Raw genomic sequence first — 21,095 nt, forward strand, 5'->3', positions numbered from 1 at the left:
TGTACAAAAACAGGCTCTGTCATGTTAGCCCACGCAGCAGCCTGAAAATAGATTTCCTCAGTTCGACATGAGCTCAGATGTTTTCGCCATTCATAACTACAGACATATAAACCTGTGAAATATCTCCAAATGTAGCTCGCTGCAGTTTTTTTTCATCTCGTGTCTGTGCTTTTGTACGTCTAAGCAAAATCATGAGTCACTTCTGAGGAAGTGCTCTCACCACTCGATGTGACCTAATCAAGAGAGCAACTGACTGAAACCAGTGCAGTAAATAAGTATGGCACTCTGAGGAGCGACGCCCATGTGGAGGCACCTTAAACCTGCAGTGGTTCTAAGGAAGTGGAAGTGAGATCGTGTAGAAGTCTATGGGAAAACTTATGTGACCTATTACTTCGGTAAACACTTTCCTAACGAGTTTATAGTCTCGATTACTAATTTCAGGTCTTCTTCAATACAGACTGATGCTCATTTTGTAAATTATGGTCCAATATAGATTAAAAAAATGACAAAGAAGCATATGCCTAATGATGTGGCAACCTTTTTTCTGCACCCGTGGGTCTATGTAAACATTTTTAATATACTTTCTTTAGTCCCTGCAGCTGGATCAGCTAAGGTTTAAGGCATGGCAGGGCTAGGCTAATTCAAATTAGCTGAGCTACAGTTCAATTAAATTGTCCACTGGAGTAGAGACAGACCCAGCCATCACACATATCATCTTACCTCCAGAACTGGTCCAGCACCCAGGATGGTCCTCTCCACCCCGCTGGCGTAGCCCTTCTGGCTGAGAGCAGTCAGACAGTGGATCAGGAAGTTGGTACTTTGGGTCTTGCCTGAGCCACTCTCCCCAGAGATGACAATGCATTGGTTGACCTTCTTCCTGAGCATAGCATAGTAGGCCACATCTGCGATAGCAAAAATATGAGGCTCCAGTTTGCCCAGCTGGTGGTTCTCGTACATCTTGACGTACTTAGGGTTGTAGATGGGCAGGAACTTAAAGGGGTTGATGGCGATGAGGATGCTCCCTGCATAGGTATAGATCTTTTTCTTGTGAAACCGTGTGCGCAAGTTGTTTAATATGCTGTCCTCATTGAGGACGGGGAGGTTGCAGAGGTCTGCAAAATCATCCTGGGGAGGGGGAAGGAAGCCCCTGGCAGCGAGCCGCTGTGCCTCCTGTTCCTTGGACAACATCGGGAGGTGGACATAACGGATTGAGCCATCACGATTCCTCTCCTGGATCAAATTATAAAGACAAAAACAGCACGTATTAGCCGTCAAACTGACACACTGAGTTCTTGAGACTGTTAAAAATATTCCGGGCTGTTTGCATTCCTTAAAACCGGCCAAAATCATCAAGGCCAGGGCCAAACAGCACTCGTCTCACACATGCTGCTGTTACATGTGCTGGAAAAATGATTTTCTCGCCTTTTCTGTTACATTTTCCATAAATAGTCTGCAAACTAGTATGTAGGGTTTAACAACTTGCTGTTTTTTCTCACTAAAGGAGAAACAGAGAGTAGAAGCACGTTGACTGAGCTGACTGTAACGTGTCGTGTGCTGTCAACTCTACCTGTAGTAAGAAGTAAAAGCCAAGACTCTGAGGGTGTTGCTCCTGTGCTTTTCGAGGCCACAGCAGGAACCTCTGTACCGGCAGGTCTCCGGCCTCCAGCACCCACTCTTCCCCACCACATTCCTTCACCTCTGCCAGCACGTACAGGCGTCTGGGGTCCAGCCCCAGTGCCGTAGTGGCGTCCGAGATCACCGAAGCAGCCGTTGCATCCTTCTGCACTCTGATAGAAGCAGGGCAGATTAAAAAAACAATTATAAATAAGTTGTGCAATAAGTTTGTGCGCATAAAAATAAATGAAGCAACGACAAACTAACTAAACCGTTGATGCTGATGTTTATTTTCCAGGTGAGATACTCACTTGAGGTTGCAGCAGGTGGATGGGTAAGCAGCCAACCTCGGATAGATCTGGAGCGTGTATGAGCGGCCATCCTGATCGACAGGGTTAGCTTGCCCGCCTCCCCCGCCTCCCCCACCTGCAGTCGTTGCCATGTTGGCAGCGCCATCTCTGACACTCATTCTGAGCCAGGGGGTGTGGCCTCAGCATGCCGCACACACCGCTTCTCTCTCACTACGCAGCACCTGAAGAAGACAGATTACAGATAAACATTGGTGTCAAGCCTAAAGAAGACAGTGCTGAGTTTCCCACAGAATAAGACTACACTTGTGCAGCTGAGGCATGTTCCAGTGCAAGGATGAAAGGAGTGACACTACCTTTGCAGACATTAACAGGTGATGGTGCATGTGTCCAACTCAATCATATGGTCACAACTGCACGCATCCATTTGCCTCAATCTGAGTGTGGCAGGCAAATATCTTCAGTTTGCCTCCTGCACACCTTCACACAGGGAGTCAAAGTATTTCCCGTATAGTCACCAAGTATGTGAAACAGGCCACCTCCTCCCACACGTGACATGTTAAAATAAAAACTCTTCTCACATTGTCCAGAGCTTATTTATGAAAATGACTTTTTGAATGCCTTCCAATATAAATCGTTTTAGCGTTTCACAGGTCTAAACAATGAATCAAGCACAAAGTGAAATAGTTTCTTTTCAGTATCAGATTTCATCTGTGGAATTTCACCCACAGAATTTCACTCCAAGTATCCTGCTGATTAACCTAGCAGACAGCTCTATACAAGTAAATGTAAGAGTTTGGTAGGTCAATATATGTTGATTTAAATATATTTGACTGAAAAAAAAAAAAGCCCTTCCATGTTTGCAGTCTTTAAAAACAGCTCAGTCATCTAAGTAGGTCAGACATCCATTTCAACGAGAGAGAAAACGACGCGTTTGTCAAGCATCAGATGCATATTATTGTCACATCACTTACGTCACACGGCCTTGCTAGGGAAACCATAAGTTGCAGCTGCAGATGCTGCACAGGAATTCAACCCTTCCGCTTAGTGATAGCAACAAAGACACAAATGCTGAGAGCACTTAGGGCAAGCCACAACTGGGCTAATGACTGCACATGATTCAGTCTTAAAAAACAACTACAGTAATGTATGCTGCACCACTTGGTTCAGGTCTAATTAAGTTAAGCAACTCTGAACCACAACGACTCATCTCTAATCTGCCAATGACTTGATTTTCACTGCTGACATGTTGCCAACACAAAACAGTCTTTGCACAACTTCCAGCAGATCACCGAGAGCTGTTCACTCCTTACTATGGACTTGACTGACTTCATCACCACGGGGAAGCTCCCAGACTCGCCCTCATGCTGTAAGGGACAAACGTCTTCATGACGAATCACATGATTGGCACAAGTGCAGTAACATTTACTGCAGTTAAACTGCAACACAGTCAGGCACCGGCTCTTTGAAAGCATCGGCTAAACCGTTTAGATGTAATATTGCAGTTCAACAGCATCATCTCATCGTTCCAAAGGTTTATTTAAAAAGAAAAGAAGAAACCACGCTCTCATTTCAGGTTACCAGTGTATTAACCAGTGAAACCTGCCTATTTCTATCACAGCAGAAGATATGTGTATTTAGGCTGTAAGTACGGGAGGTAGGTTATTACCTGCATTAACATGTTTCAATCTAAAATCTATTTAAAAACAACAGCTTTGCCCACACAGCAGACCCTGAGAGGAACTTTCTGCAACTTCTTGTTGCACCATGAAGTGATGATGATGATTTTAGTGCTCTGGCAGTTTAAGTCTTTTAATGGAAACTGTCTCCATCATGGGCTTTATCGCCCGTAAAGCAAAGAAATACTATTTAAGTGACATAGTGTCCATGTGTGAGACTATATGAAGGGAGGCGTGACTGCAAACAGGAACAGGAGAAAAACAACATTATTACTCCTGCTGCTGGAGACAAACATCGCCGTGACCATCATAAAAAAAAAAAGATGGTGATCTGAATTCTCTCAGAAATAAAGTTTCTTTAAAGTTTGAGGGCATGAACGAGGTTTTCAGTCAGAGTTTTTATTGGTTCCTTGATGTCTTTTAAATAAACTTTGTATGGCTTTAAATCTGTTTGTGTGTGTTTAGCTGTATCTTGAAGTGAATAGTTTTTAACCAGTCTTTGTGTTTTAACCCCACCCCCAAGTTAAGCACTTCTCCAGTTGGTGGACCACACGTGCTGCCACCCGGGTTTTCTATTGGCGGTTCCCCTGTTAAAGTCAACAGCGCCCACGCCCCAACAGCATCGTTACAGACTCATGCAGAGCCTAACTGCATCCGAATCATTGTAAAGTGTCACTTCTTTGAATCTGTTTACTTTAGACTAAAACAACTCTGGAGATGTACGAGTATCTCAGGCTGGCACGATGACAGCTTTACATCACTGACTCAAAGTCTGGCTGTTATTGCAGATTCATTAGAAGTCACCTGGAGCAGAACTGAAGTAGTGCTGAGCACTGATTCACTGTAACATCCAGCTGGGTCACAGCCAAAGAATATAATCCAAGTTAATGCCGTCTATCACAAACGTAATGCAGAACAGTGATCTACAGGTCAGCTGAGTGTGAATCACAGGAGAAGCAGCTGGGTAAAGTTTGCTGGTGATGGATCACGTAGCGTGGCTGTGCATCAGTAATGCACGCTGCGCTCGCTGCGAGCCCCCTCTTGGGGAAACGTGAACCTGGCTTAAATCGCTGCAGGGTGAACAGCCGGCTTTGGTAAACCGATCCTGGCTCGAGTCCTTAAGTACCAAGACGGATAGTTTATCATTTCTGTCATTGAAGCAGACGCAAAAAAAGGGAAAGTTTTACTCACAGAAACGCCCAAATTAAGCACCGCTACAGAAAGGAGGCACTGACACATGAGGTTTCTCAATTATGAATGATTAATTTCCCCATCATAAAGTTTGTTTTCAATTAAACTCTTTGGTGAATGACAAAAATCGTGAATACAGAGTCAGTCTGCAGATAGTTGGCTAGCTCAGATAAGATGACATCGCATTTCATGTGCACAAAAATCCAGTTGTGCAACGGTAGCAAAGCCAATGTTCTGGCTTTTCCCTGAGTCGTTAATTGCAGGAGTGTCTGCTGAAGAAAGAATAATTACACAACAATTAGCATCTCATGAAGAAATTCATGTTTTGGATTAACTAAGAAAGCAAAGCAAACCACACGAGGCTGCCCAGCAACTGATGTGTTCTAACCAGTTAATCTGGAGCCTTCATTGGTCGTTTGTGTTTCCTGCAGTTTTCTTTTGCCTCTGTGATAAATGAGCATCATCTGTTCACTTTAAGTTTAACTGGAAAAAAAAAACATACAGCAGGGATTAACTCTATAACGCGTACAAAAGAAACTACATAATATAAAATGGAGAAATACAAAAATGCAACAACAAAGACATCTTCATGAAGCCAAGTCTGTAATTATCGAGGCCACAGTTGAGAATTAGAGGAAAAGGAGAGCAACTTCAGACTCATGAGCTTGTGGCTCTGCCAGGCTTGCTGACCACAGTCCCAAAAACATGCAAGCCTGTAAAATGCCAAGGCATGCAAAACTTTAGAGACCACAAAGGACAGCACAATCATTATCCTCCATCATGAGCGCCGTCTGGTTTGAATCTTTCAATAACTCCTGAGCGGCTCTCTCTACGCTAGCTTTAACAGAGAAAGCACACGGCTACAGTATCCGTATGCAAGGCACGAAGATTTGCAGCTCAATTTGTGCAGCAGTGCACAGAAGGAAAATCAAATATATCTTAAAATAAAAAGGTAGTGACAGAAAAAAGAGAAGAAAAAAAAATCTGCAGACACAGGCAGGAAAAATTAAACGTCTACGAGTGGTCTCAGGGGACAATCAAAGGAGAAAGAGGCTTTGAGATAATAAAGCTTCCTCCCTGCAGAGGAGATCCTCGGTGACGATGCCGCGCATTCCTCAGATAAGACTGTGGGGCGTCTGCTTTGCGTAGGCTTAGCCTGGCACTTCAGCTGCTTACGAGGGGCTGATAGAGAGGGGCTTTTTACCTGCTTACTGTGGGCAGCAGAACACAGTAATAACAAGCTCTGCTGCTAATTAAAATCAGACACCGCTCACCCCCACCTCTGCATTGTCCAGCCAAATACCAAATACAGCTTCAAATACCTCGGAGTTCACATCACGCAGGACCTGTCATGGTCCTGTCACATCAACATGAAAAAGGCCCGACAGCGTCTCTACCGCCTCAGACGCTTGACAGACTTCAGACTGCCCTCCAAGGTGCTCAGGAACTTTTACTCGTGCACCATAGAGAGCATCCTGACGGGAAACATCTCAACCTGGTTCGGGAAACAGCACCATGCAGGACAGACGAGCTCTACAGAGGGTTGTGCGGTCAGCTGAGCGCACCATCCGCTCCGAGCTCCCTGACCTGCACTCGATCTACAGCAGGCGGTGCTGGACCAAGGCCAGGAAGATGGTGAAGGACCTCAGCCATCCCAACAACGGACTGTTCTCTCTGCTGAGGTCAGGAAAGCGATTCCGCTCCCTGAAGACCAACACAGAGAGACTGAGGAGGAGCTTCTTCCCGCAGGCGATACGGTCTCTCAATCACACCACCACACAGTACTGACCCACACATACAGTTCTTACACACACTGGACTTTCTGGACTTTGTTTACACTAGTGGCTGCTGCACAACTACACTGCATGGTCATCTGATTGAATCCTTTTATCACTTAAGTCACTTAAATAAATCACTTTAAGCATATTTGCACTGCACAAGACACTTACACATGTGGACTGCACAACCCTGGACATTATATTTCTTCATTTCCATTTAATACTCGTACAGCTGCTGTTATTGTTCTATATTTCTTCATATATTCTTATATATTTCTATATTGTGTATTTTGTTGTACAGTTATTTTATTTTCAACTTTAAGTGTAAGCATTTCACTGCATACTGTACTGTGTATGACTGTGTATGTGACAAATAAAATTTGAATTTGAAAATGGGCTTGGAGTAAATTGACTCAGCTGCACGAGCAAAATGTGACTGAGCTGATTTGTTTGCATGCAAAAGCATGAGAAACCCAGGAGAAGTGACCCATTTTTTTAGTGAAAAGAAGCCGGCAGACATTTAAGTGGAGGCTCGCATCAAATGTTGATAATAGGGATGCAGCCCTCCTGACTCAGAAGGCTAGGCAGGCTAACGTGGGCCCTGTGGTTACTACGTCAGGTGTTAGCAGGAGCTACAGTAGCAGCGGAGGAAGCCAACAGCAAAGCAGACATTTCAGGCTGCTACACAAAGAGCTCTTTGGTTGTTTGCAGCAGCTTTGTACTCAAAAACACTTCTCTCTTGCTCAATTGCTCCTTCACACGCTTTTCAGGAAGCTTCGATTCCACTTATGGTAACATAAGTGGAATCGAAGCCTCGGTTGTCAAGACGATTAAAATGATTTCACCTCAGCCATCTCTTGTCACATCCAAAAGCAGAAGCTATCATGTCTGTAAATGACAGCAGTACACGACCGCCTTATGACTAGACCAATGAAACAACTCTACATTTTCTAATTTTCAATGCATTTATCTTTTAATTTTAAACAAAGATTATGAAAGCAGTGGTTAAGTCATTCATTTAATCCTGGTATCTGCAGATACTCACAGCCAAGGTATCAGTATCATATTAAAAACTGAAGGAGCCCAATTACTCTTTCATTTCATGGGAAAATAACAAATAGAAATTCATAATTAATTGTAGCAGGTGCAAAGGTTCGGACATCCAGGGGAACATCTATTTAATAAACCACCTCCTGCAGATATTACAGTATCTCAGGCCAAGAGGCTTTCTAATGTTGATACATTTATTTTCCTCGCCCACTCATTACATGTTCATGCACAGCTTGCACAGCTATTCAAGTCAGTTGTGTGGTTAACATTTCATTGAGCTACGCTGTTTATACTAAATATTTCGGTTCTTCTAATACGTCATGTTTCAGACGATTTTAAAAGAACGATGATAAACACGATCCAGGAAAGAGTGCAGAAGAAGTCGATTACCCCTGTGACAGACTGCACAGAGACCAAATAGCTTAATAAAACAAGCACTTCATCATAACAGAAGCAAGACTTGGCAGTAAAACAAGAATTTTTGCTGGAAAAGTGAAGTAAGCCATCCAGGTCTTAGTCCCTCTCCTGCCTCCATCCACTTCAGCCACATTCAAAGAAAGGTCCACCCAGAGAAGACGAGGAACGACGCCGATTAGTGAAGAGAGAAAATAAATATTTTGCCTTTATATGGAAAGTTAGTGTAGCCTTTATAATCCTACTTGGAAACTTGTAGACATTGTGCTCTTTGCGCTACAGACGGTAAACCTGACCCCTAATGGAGCTCCAAACACCAACACACACCCTCACGGGACACACACATCTCAGCCAATTAGTAACAACACACGAGCTGACAGGAAGTGAATGGTTTAATGACACATATGATGAGGCAGAAGGCTCATGAACTTCAAATACTATGGGACTCACAAGGACGCAGGCTATGATGTCAGCAGCGTGTGTGTGTGGACTCCCAACATTCCTCTGCAGCGCCATGAGAAGACGCCTGATGCTTCCCATGAGTCATAGCTGCAAGCCGCTCCCACTTCAGACATGACGCTCCACGGACATGACCGTTAGAGGAGACTGAACTGAAGCCGAGCCTTAGGATTCTTTTTCAGAGCTGGAACAACCAGGTTGTTTACATTATATTTATATTACATCGTCTCCGTTATCTTTTTTATGCTGGTCTATCACACATAGCACTTTACTATTGCTATTCTTGTTTGTTGAGAAGATATTTGCTTTACATATCTGGGATTTTTGTTTTTTTAAATGCACACAATACCATGAGATTTAGCATCTTCTTATACAGATGTAGTGACGCCACGCTTCAGTGGCGCTGTAACAGATTTGCACTCCATACATCTTATATGTATGATGACCAGAACATACGAGACCTACAGCTCAGTGCTGCGCTCGAACGCACCGTGTGCAGACCCACGAGCTGCTCACACTACACCTACTGGCTTTATAAAACGTACTGAGCGATTGTTGCAATGAGCGAAGATTACACTGCTCATCGTGAGTGTCAAAAGCAGACGCTTTCGGATGTGACTCACCAAGTGACAGTGTAACGAGGTTCAGAGGAACGAGACTTTGGCAGATTCATACGTCTACGTTTCAGAGTGGAACCAAACTCATGAAAGGTCGGAGAGGTTCAAACAATCAAAGCACGATGAAACGTTTTCTGCAGTTTTGTAAAAACGTTGCATTCAGCTCTGCACACGTTTACACCCCCTCCACAAAACCGTGACTGTGTACTTTAGGTTTGTATAGTTTGCTGGTGGGAGTTTTTCCTCCTTTCAGGTTCATTGATTTCTTACTTCGACCACTTTATTTTTTACATCTATAATTCTGATACAGATATCCTGACAATCCCCAAACCTCGACAAAACGTTAAATAAAGCTTTGCATTTTGTTTTTTTAGATGTGTTTGTGAAGTGGAGGAAATTGTTGAACAATCTGAACATCTGTGTTGAACTTAAATGTAATCATTAGTTTTACGATGATTTGCTAATGACTTTATCTTCTCGAGTCTACGTGCAGCCGTTACGGGGAGCATCTGCGCGGCTGGCCTCCATGCTGTCGAGAAAAGTGCCTTTGCTGTCCCGAGGGAAAGCGGAGCTGGGGCCACCGAGGTATCCATCACCGCTACGCTCTCTGCATGACCTAACGGGGATGAGAGGATCTGGCTCTTTGCCAAAGCGAGGCAGCATTGTGCTCTGTGACACCGACGAAAAGGAAGCTCAGATTCACCGTGTGTGTGTGCGTTTGTAACTTTGAATGTGGTTTCTGGCTAATGCTCACGGACGCACTCAGAAAGACAGACAGAGATTGCTCCTGCTGCTGCTGAGTGGTGGTGAATCAGCCTCAGGGCTGAGGCTCTATAGGAGGTGCAGTTGCACCCAAAATGGCAGTGAATGGCTCCTATTAGAGCCATGTGGTCTATTCAAAGACGCAGCCTTTTGTTTAAAGGGACCAAAAACCTCAATCAGGGAATTAACTCATCCAACAGTCACCAACTGGGCTGAATAAGACAAGCACAGATATAGAGAGAGAACTGTGGAGAGAGTGGAGGAAGAAGAAGAAAAGGGCACTGAAAGCTCATCTCCTCCCCCTCCGTCTTTAAGCTCCCAGGCTGGCCAGCCACAAACAATAAAACCAGAGCCGAGGAGCATCTGCTGCTCCGTCTAAAGAGGATAAAGGAGAGAGGAGCCACAGGGATCCAGTCTTTGACTTGATGATATTATCCCATTCATTCAACAGAGCTCACGGTCACAGTCATCTTCCCCGCTACACAGAAGAGAAGAGGAAGACATTATTAGAGATGATAAACTCAAACTCCGCTGAGAGATGATAAATATTTAACATGGCAGCGAGCGCCCGGTTCTTCAAAACCATAACCAAATGAGAGTTAGCCAGCAGCCCACAGCCGTGATGGACGGTGCTAATCAATTATAACATGGTCATCTGAGTGCACCGCATTGATCTGCTACTCCCAATATCATGTGTCTGAGTCATGTATTGACAAACGGGCAGCTGTTCATTTGACATCCCTCGGAGGAAGGTATGACCCCAAATCCCCCACAGAGGTTTAAAAACAACGTGACGGTCTTTGCTGTGTTCCTCGTCTCTCGTCCTGTGCTGTGGAGGAGAGCTGACATTTGTAAACTATTACTTCATGTACATTTCACAGCGCCGCAATAATCCAGGAGGCCCAGGCCACGGCCTTACACTCCCCCTCGTCTCACCAACCGTCAGCCTGATCTGCTGGGTTTGTAACCGCTCCCTTTGCTGTGCCCCTTTGCCTCCGTCCTAGCATTGTCTGTCAGAGAGTTACCTCCAGCTCCTCCCATTCGACCCCCCGCTGGTCACCCCCTCTGCTCCCCACCGTCTAACATTTGGTGCTGCTGGTTTAACTCGGTCCAGATGCAAAGTCTCCTCGAGTAGAGGAGAGCGGACGAGCTTGAGGAAGCGCTCCGGACTATAAAAAGCCCGTGTTCAGGTGTTTCTGATTTACATGTAATGCCTCTTTACTAGTCTGTAACCCGGGCGGGTCAGACCAGAGGGCAAGCACCAGCGAGTGAAGCAGAAAGGTCAACAAAACAGTTACGAATGTAACACAAAATATTAGGAGTGTTTTTTATTTTTCAAACCTCGGGCATTGAGTTGCAACAGCGAAAACGTGATCTTAATGCAAATAAACATGCAAAGAGTATCCCAGCTTTCGACGTGTGCACTGCACAGCCTCCGATCCCAAGGATGTTTCACCTAGAGATTAATCCAAGGAAAGGATGGAGAAATATGTTTCCGATCAGCGCGATGAGCCGAAACGTTAGATTCAAAGCAGCAGCATGCACATGAAGTACACCAGAGCAATGAGGCTGTTGCATGTCTGACATAATGCAACCCAGGAGCTGCTGCTCGGTGCGATTGGCTTGCTGTGGGAACCACGCTGGCTGGTGGCGACACGTTACTCCGGAGGGCTTTCCGGACAAGTCATTGGAGCCACGTACGACTAATAAACCAGTTTTGGTCGGCAGTGAACTCTTCCAGGATGCTGGCTGTTTCTCCTTCCTAGACTAAAAAAGTTTATTACGGTGAACAGAACAACAAATACCAGCATAACCTCCTTTAATCCTTGAATATATTCTACATTTGACAAAATGGTCAATAACTAATAATGAAGTAAGATCGCGCTAAAATGTTTCCACTCTGTTACATTTTTAGTGATTTATTAAAAAACAAACACTCGCTTCATTTGATCAGATGCAATTTTGATTTCAGAAGCTATTATTCACCATTTGCTGACATTTAAATCACCAAGTGATTAATAATCTGATTACTCCGAATCATTCACGAAAATATCTGCTGACCTCCATGAATTTACTGTACTGTGTCCTGTGTCATGGACCGGTTTATAAGGTTTGAGCATTTAATGAGATTTACTTGGAAAAACCCCGAGTTCACCAGAGTTCAAAATAAAAGTTTCTATTTGGACTTTTTCCGCATTTAAAATAGGAAGTCATCATTAGCATCTTTCTGAGGGGCTTTCTGGTGTGAAATATGCTGCTTTGTGTTGCTGTGTCCACCTTCTGGATGCAACCTGGTTTACACAAGCCCATTTCGCTTGTGTTTATTAGATAGGAAACGCTTCGCCCCTTCTTAGTGCAATAAACTGCTATCGCAAGCACAAACCTACAGTATGTCATCTGGAGATGTGGGGCAGCTGCAGACAGAAATCAGGAAGGAGAGAAAAGGAAGCAAAGGGAAGGCGGCAGACAGAGGGGATTATTGTACGCGCTCACTCATGTGGGCTACCAGCACTAAAAACACCTCCCGAACACATGACTCCATTGTAACACCAGAATAGTCGCTGCTCTGCACCAACTATATGTAAAATCCCTTACTCCCACAGCCAGTTCACATGCCACACTCAAGACGCATGCCTTTGTTCATCAGGGGAAATTTAAACAGCCAGACAGGTGGGAACAATGCCGCGTACTACGAAGCTGATCATAGTAGAAACAACACAGCAGGAAAGAAAGTGAGATGTAGTGTCTGTGGTTCACAACAGCATGTTTAAACCATTTGGATGCACCTTAAAGCCACTAACAGTACCCATCCAGTGTCTCATACACGCTTTGACCTCAGTTTCAACTTCGAGAATCGCGTTGTTCAAACACAACCCGCGTACATTTCCGCAAAGCTTAACGAACACAAACGTAAGAGCAAAACGACATAAATTTATGACCACTGCCACAAGAACCCCGGATTACGCTCAACTGACGAGACACTGAAGCTATTTTCCAAACAGCACATGTTCTTCTCCAGTCCTCGTCTTCCATCCTTAATGGACCGCACCATGTCTCCTAACACTCCCACCTGAGCCAGACATCCTGAATGATTTCTGTGAGATGAAATGCAACTTACATATGGAGCCATTCATCAGTGACCAGTGTCAGACTGCACGGTAAAAATAGAGCAAAAACAAACACGGCAGACTGGAGTTCAGCCAATAGCGTAGCCGAGGTCTACTGTTCCTGCCCTCGGCTCGGCTCTTTCTTTCCATCTCTTGGCTCTTCTATGCCTCCCTCGTCTGTGCTCTTCTGTCTTTGGTTTTTTCCCTTTCCCCTCTCTTGTCACTCTCCACAGCCCTTCAGGCATCCAGTGGTGAGACTAAGCTGCAGTCGGCACAATGGGACACACAGTTCAACCCTTAAACTACAAAGCTGTGCCAACACGTCCACGCTACACACACGAAAATGAAATAAAAAGCTAACAAACGTAAGAAAAGCTGTACCAAAAAATAAATGCAGTTCTCATATGTGGTATTGCATTTTCCAAAGATCAAACTACGTCATGTTTAAATGGACATCTGCTCAAACTGAACAAACGGGATTTTACTTGTGTAAAATTCCCCGTGCTTCACCTGGTGCTGTAAGGAAAGCTGTAAGCAAAAGTCTCAATCTGTGCCACTTTTCCCAATGTCCTCTGTAACACTGGCTTCTTTCTACCCTGGCACAGGCAACAGGAATGATTTGTCACCTAGACTGCCCAGCCTGGATGAAATAATCCTTTTCTTTTTCCCCTCAGGTCATTCCAAAAGGAATGACTAAGGAATGATGCTAACGTCCTCTTCCACCAACATATAAACAAGTCCAACCCAGTTTCTGCTTTTTGCTCTTTGAAACTTGAAGAATCTGAGTGAAGTTGTTTAAAATGAGCTTTTTTTAAATGGTAAACTAAAAGAAAAACAACTTAAACTGACCTTTCGTGGTAGCTAAACTACAGAGGTGCCTTCAGTACAACAGGGGCAATAGGCACACATTTAGCACGTGAGATAAGGGACAAACGTGCTTTTTGGAAACAGCAATTAAAAATAATATTTAAGTATTATTCTTAAGTCAAATGTATCTGTGACAAAGGTGATCCTGCTGGTGAGCATACAGGAGAACCAAACGGGTAGAAAAACTAAGATTTCACCGAACACACCATAGATTCACTCAACACAGAATGCGACTGGCTTTTATTAACCGTGCTTAACCATAACATTTGACACTCAGGCGCAGAGCAACAGCAAATAAAGCCTCAGGGTGTGTCCCTGTCGCCCATAATCCAGAGCCAAGGGACGGGATCAGTGACCACGCAGAGGATGGAGGGAGAGGTTACAGCTCGCCGCAGCCATCAACCAGTCAGGCTGACAGTAACCTCCTACACAGGAAGGAGCGACAGAAAGACTCCAGCCAGACATGTCAGACTGGAAATCAGAAAGCCGGCTAATATAACAAAACAGCCTCACAGCAGTTTGTGAAAGAAAAACAGCCTCTAATCTATTGATTTGTATGTTTTCTACTCAGAGAGTGAAAAGATCCACGTTTGATGGCATGAATCATTTCGCTGTTCCCACCAGAAGCCACAAAGTTTTATTTTCCTTAGTTGCATCACTTTTATCACCTTATGAACTTAACAAATTGTCATTAAAATCTACGAAGTTTGTTAGGACAACGATCCGGGTTTGGGCTAAAAAGCTGCCGCGTCTCTAAAAGCCTGTTCGCATGGTTGCCATGGTGATGCAAACAGTCTCTGAATGTAAACAATCGTGATGCAGCACGTTGACTTGAACCCAATGCCATACGAAATCACTGTACTTGAACTGCTGGAGGTTTAAGTGCACCTCTTAGACCAATTTGCACTTTTACTATGGAAAATTATTGATTTGTATATTTTGGATAAACCAACAGATTATTACTGCGCCTACACTTAGAACATAAACTGGCACATTCATCATAATCATAATAATCCAAATTAGACTTCTCATCTTGACGTGATGTGTTTGACAGCTGCAGTGATGACTGAGCGAAGAATAAGTCGCAGCAAACAAATGCACTGTAAGTAGGCCATCCATAAACGATCAGCCTGCCTTTTCCTCACTTGTACCCTATCATTACAGCTGGGACTATTTATAAAGCCCATAAATTGAGCTTACCACATTGAAAGAGCAGACTAGGAGAGTTACCAAGGACTTTTTGGAATTGAAACACTCCACCGCTCGCCTTCATTTTGAGTCTCTTCGGCTGCTTACATAAACCAACTTGTTCACTCACTCCCTAGTTCAGCCTCAACAAAACCATGACTGCATGCTACAAATGTCAGCTAACAGTTTCTGCAGAAAGCAAAGCTTTTTGCCTGATGTTTGCCACAGAGAGGCCGGAGCTTTTCTGTAACAGACTGCAATGCACAGAAAGCACAAACATGGGCGCATGCTGGTGTCCCAGTTCTTCTTTCTGCATGGATTCGTACTCCCAGTTTGCTTTACCAAGTGAAAAAGTAACACTAAAGGGAATCAGAAAGTCGGACTCATCACAATCAGCTGATTGGTATGTCATCTTTGAGTGATGATGCTATAAAACTGCCTGAGCCCACAAAGAGTCAGAGTGAAGCCCGTCCTCTTCAGTAGCATTGTACGTGCACGCACGCGCGCACGTCTCTACATGTCAGGCTCTCCTGGCCAAGCCCTTACCAGTGCCTTCTACACCTCACGCAGTATAAAACATTCAGGTTTTATACTGCGTGACTATGCTGCAGTATGTAGACCGGGTGACAACACACAGCACGAGCATGTTCAACAGCTAGAGAATAAGAGTGATTCTGTGAGCGCATTTAACAGAAATCTGTGCATTTTCCTTTTATGACCTGTTGATGAACAGATATTATACTCAAACAAATCAAATCCCTGCTAACAAAACCAGTAATGAGATTTGATTACGACTTATGAGGAGAGAGTAAGGGATTTTCCTGTGAGGAACATCTGCTGTGGGTGCAACAACTTCCTCTATATATAATCACAGTTTGTACAGTACAGTTTATTATCCACAGTAAAAGTCCCCAAAATAAATCTGTGATTCTTTCGGTTCAATTCAAGTTTGCCCACTGCTTACAGAATATAGAGATCGCCGCGGTGGCTGATCTATTCGACCTACTGAGGCTGCTCTGCAGTGTCACGGGACTGCAGGTGTCTGCATCATTTCACAGGTAGCCTGTATATGCCAGCACACCAGCTGCATGTACAGACGACGCATGCTGCAACAGTGACTTGTTAGGAAACACAGCGGTACCACAGCCCGCTATAGCTCAACCTGTTCTCCTGTCCTCATTCTGTCAGAAAACTTTAAAAGTAAAAGAAGGATGCAGACACACTCTGAAAAACTGAAAACGCAGTGGATGCAGTGGCCATTTTAACCCAATTTCTCACTCTGATCATGAGTAGTGTGAGAAACCAAATAGCTTCTGAGTAATTCACTTTTAGAAACCCTCCCCCAAAACATGTGACCATGAAAACAGTTGAGATAAGATATACTAGGCAGAGGTGCTGGCCGATCCTCTGCAAGCTACACTGCCGCTTTAGCCGAGTGCCAAGAGAAAATAGCCTCACACGTCTCAAGTCACCAGTTCAAAATAAGATGATTATGAGTAACTAGCTAACCAGAAGTAATCTTACATCACATCAATGTAAAAATATACCAGTATATTTGTATTTGCTTTCTACCCCTTTGTAACCTTGAAAAACAACTTCCTGGCTGTGGTGTCGCTGCAGAAAACAGCTTGATAAGCGCAGCGTTTAGAAACAACAAAAGTTCCTGTAATGTGGTTCACTTTAATGATCCCAATCAGCCACAGCTCTGCATTTATTTTACATACATTTAAAATAAGTAGGCCAATGGCTTTGTACAGCTCTATCGGTTTACAAACTGATATCTGTGGGAAGAACTAACACACTGAGTGACATTTAATCAGTCAAAGCCAAATATGAAAGCTAGCTCTCCCGCAGTCCGTGAGAAATAACAGCTCAGCGATACAGAAGCAAATCTTTTACATTCACAATTTTATGCAATTACATCCAACAGGATGTTTAGACAATTAAAACTGAAGGCTGATCTGGAGATGTGGCTGGCTTTAGGTCCCCTCCCCCATCTTTGAACCACTGTCAGATCTGCAGCGGGGTTTGGAGACAACAAACCATTAGTGGGGGCCATATGGCTCTTTTCTTTCAAAGGATGGCAGAGGGCCATTCTGTGGACTGGCTGAACGTTTACATGCATTTTAAGGAGGTCTGTATAATTTGGGGGGTTTGGCCGTTTGCAAAAATTTAAGTTGGTGGGAATTTGGGTAAAGTGGGGGAAGAGTCCGAGTAATACTGCATCTCTGCTTTGGATTTATGTGAGAATAAAGAGCACGGTGTGTTCACATCTGAGTCACAGTGGCATTCATCCCATTTCTGGAAATAGCCAACATTTCTATGAACAGCTATAAAACAGGAAGCATTTTTAATAAATGCAAATCGAATCTTTGAGCTTTCTCTCGGGGATCGGGGGGTTCATTTAATTTTGAACGCGACAGACGGGGACACCGACGATATCCTGATGTTTAACTGGCATCGCTGCGCGGTCAGCAGGTCCCATATAATCAGATCTGCTGTACACACCCACAAAAGCTTCCCATTACAGCTGGAGAGTGTGGTTAACACCTTGTTTCAGCAAAATATTACACATGCAGTGACTGTGCACAGAATAAAATTATGAGGTGATGTTTATCGGCTGAGCGGCACAATAAACAACATTAAATCTAATGAAGTCGTGCACATTGTTGTAATCTTACTCTGAAAACTGGTTACAGGCTGTCACTAAAGCATTTTTGTGGCCTCGTAAAGGACCTAACCAGATGAAATTTACAGGGTTAAAAAACTGCACTGTAATCAATTTTGAGCTTCAATATTATAGTTTATATTTTCAGCTAACCAGGTGATGCAGACTAACACAAACAAGCACTAGTCCCCTGCATGTTGGACCTGTTTTAATAATTCACTGGAGATAATGTCACAGGTCCATGTGGGATCAGCCAATACGAGATAAAGAAAGGGCTCCATTTCTCTTTTTAAATCCACATGTTCATACAAAGCTCATCTTCCACTCATGATTCCTTCTATCCCCAAATAATTTTCAAATATAATGATCCAAGACCCCGCAGTTCCCACACAGTCTGTACTTCAGACAGATATTTATCTAAATAATAAAACTAATAATAAATATAAAGTCTATTCTTAAAGGGTCCAAGAGCTGTTCTGACACACTTTCTTTTTGCATGCAGGAGCTTCATACTTCTATACTAATGATACTATACAAGCGAGTAAAAGCTACTCACACATGTCATTGGGACCGTTTCCAAATGTGTCATTTAACACGTACAGCAACATTATTAATATTTCTATACTAAACCTTTTAATTAACAACATGTGAAAATTGTGACACACCTGCTCATGCAATGAAAACACTGTGAAAGCCTCCTGTCAACAAGTTTTCCCCCCACCCACCCACTTCTATAACGCCTGGGTCACAAGGTAACAACTTGAAGCTGTGCACCCCTACACCAGCTGACAGCTGACAGCTATAATTTTCCACTTTCTGGTCTGTCCCCTTATTTCAACCCATTCCTGAGCATGTGATTACCAGCGTGTCAAAAGGAAGTGTGAATGCAAAATTGCAGCAAAGGACTTTCTAGTTAAACCACAGTTCAGTAAATGAGAAATGGAAAGACAGAAACAAGGAGGGAGTAAATACTGCGCTGTCTGATTACTTTTTCCCACCACTGAGACGGTAGCAGTCGTCACAGAGGCAGTGATCTGAAAGGATTCATTAAGGTTCTGCATACATTTGGACATGACTATACTTAAACAATACTGGGAAACCTCTTTGTAAATGTTACCCAGATAACACCACCAGGCATTTCCTTTAAACTGAGTTAACAGTAGTTCCCCAAAGCAGATGCAAATGAGAGGTGGGAAAGTTATGCAGAGGTTGTGATTAGTGATATTACTAAGCCAGACAGTCAGTTAACTGTTTGAATCTTGGCTCGCTGCAATGCTGTCCTGAGATAAAGGCAATATTTAAGCTTGATATGAAAATAAAAGTACCACAGAATACTTTAATACTACAGCAAAAGTATGAGGTCATCTCCCATTTCTTTATATTTTGCCTCCAAGGGGCTAGACTTTCAATTTCTAAAGAAATAAATAAATAAATAAAAGTTTTCTGGAGCTTTTTTCCTTTGGAGCTGCCTGCAGCCTTCATACCAGACCATCTTCTTTTTGTTTGTTGTGTCACTGACCTATGAATCACTAAAGCATAAAAAAGGTACATAACTCAAAAGATGAATCAGTATCATCCCCACACAGCAAACCTGGCAAAGAAGCCGTTTGTGTCTTTAGGCACTTGTTGATAGCAGCCTGTTGCAAAAACATGTCATTTGGTCCCATTTCTTCAAGCATGAAGTAGTACTTTTGTACCAACAAGGTGATTCACAAAAACTACCATCACCACTCCAGAGCCCGAACCTGAACATTACTGAAACACCGCGGGACAAAAATGGAATAAAAAGCGATCAGCATCCAAGGACGAACTCTGAACAAGCCTGGAGAACTATTCCTGAAACTACTTTAAAGAAATCATACCAAACACTGATTTTCAGGCTCATTAGAAAATTGGGCCATCTCTGGTTTGCCCTGTATAACGGACTTAGATTTACAGTTGCACTTTTCCTTCGTTTTCCTACCAAAAGACAAGAAACGAGGGTCGACTCGAGCTTTAGCACAGCTCTGTGTACGAGTAGACGTCACCTTTGATTGTGCAACAATAATGAATTAGGGCTACAATCTCTCATGTCTTCATGTGCCACATGCACGACAGTTTGCAACAACAGCTGACACTTCCTGGATAATTCTGGCTGGATTTATGTCACCCAACACAAAACAAGTGGGATCCTTTCATTGTGAGAAGCCCGGTGACAGAAACCTAACCGGGCCCGCGGACACTGCACTGCAACGAGTCTGCCTCGATTCTCGGACGTTCACACAACGGATGCAGCTCCGCTACTGGGTGTCACCGACATGCTTTGACAAACAGACATGCTGCTATCACCACAACCGGTCCAAAAACTGGGAATGCTGCCTGATAGCGCGTCTTAAAATGGGGCTTTGAAGGGGGACGGTGAAAGGGTTAACGCATTATGAGCCGCCTCACATTAACTTCCTATAACAGCTCCGTCAATGATGTGCCTGGTAACCCTAAAAATAAAACACATAGCAACAGCAACTAAAGTAAAAACACTGCAACACATTTAGGACTTTACTGTAAAAACGTTTTCATTAAACAAAATAAAAGAAGGAGCTCGTAAAAAGCTACGAGCTCAAGCAAACTGACTTAACGTACCTTTGCCGTCTGTTTTTCTCATCGTCGCGGTGTAATCCTCAAAAGCATTCCCCGCGATTCAACCAACTGCTGACAAATAATAATAATAATAAAACAAAATAATAATCTACTCTTCTTCCCCCTCTCCTTTCTCCTCTGGTGAAAATAAGGCTGATTTACAGCACGCAGGCTAAGAACGGTGAAGTCCCAAACAGACAAAGCTCAATCAGTTTGAAGGTTTCAATCCGAGGAGAAAAGAACCTGAAATGAAAGAGAGGGAAACGCGAAGACCACTTAAACGCGCTCATTAAACAGCAAAGAATCGTTTGGGGGGATAAAAATTCCTCCTTCCTCGCAGGCGGTGTGATTTCAGACCGGCTAACCAGCTAGCCTGTCGCTACTTCCTTTCTCTGTGCCTAAATAACAGCAGCGGCAGGCTGAGCTGAAAAAGTTGAGGAAAAAGGCACACACACCAGATTCTATACAATAAAGACACCCTGTTGCTCACAGGGGTTTGTAGGAGAGCAGCGCCCCCTGCTGGGTTAGCGGTGGTACTACAGGTGTCACACAAAGGCTTTGTGTTTCACCCGCGTTTTCTTGTTGTTTGTTTGTTTTTTCCGCCTCAGTGGGAGGAGGCACAATTGACTAGTTCACGTAAGCTACATAAAATAGCAGCTATATAGCAAATAGCAGCTAAATAGCAGCTAAAATAGCTAATCTCCACTTTGTTTTGTATTATTTGTATTCTGACACCACTAGTTTTAGTGGAGCGTTCCGTTGTCCTAGCAACCGCGT

General features: G+C 43.6%; 1 protein-coding gene across 8 annotated transcripts in view; it reads right to left on the minus strand.

The window, feature by feature from the left end:
• LOC120747299 (unconventional myosin-IXb) overlaps nt 1-20,797 on the minus strand; it is a 52,757-nt gene extending 31,960 nt beyond the window's left edge. For 5 of the 8 annotated variants that reach the window (XM_040053070.1, XM_040053072.1, XM_040053074.1 and 2 more), the window contains exons 1-4: nt 20,322-20,796; nt 1,926-2,146; nt 1,568-1,787; nt 721-1,230 (exon numbers count right to left, since the gene is read on the minus strand). In XM_040053070.1, coding sequence (XP_039909004.1) covers nt 721-1,230; nt 1,568-1,787; nt 1,926-2,083 — 888 coding nt within the window. In that variant the 5' untranslated portion in view covers nt 2,084-2,146; nt 20,322-20,796. Of the gene's footprint in view, nt 1-720; nt 1,231-1,567; nt 1,788-1,925; nt 2,147-20,321 lie in introns of all 8 variants that reach the window. The other 3 variants (XM_040053069.1, XM_040053068.1, XM_040053073.1) reach the window with 2 other exon arrangements.
• Nucleotides 20,798-21,095: the final 298 nt, after the last annotated feature.

This window comes from Simochromis diagramma, unplaced genomic scaffold (assembly GCF_900408965.1).
Source record: "Simochromis diagramma unplaced genomic scaffold, fSimDia1.1 OVJJ01000419.1, whole genome shotgun sequence".
Taxonomy (NCBI): domain Eukaryota; kingdom Metazoa; phylum Chordata; class Actinopteri; order Cichliformes; family Cichlidae; genus Simochromis; species Simochromis diagramma.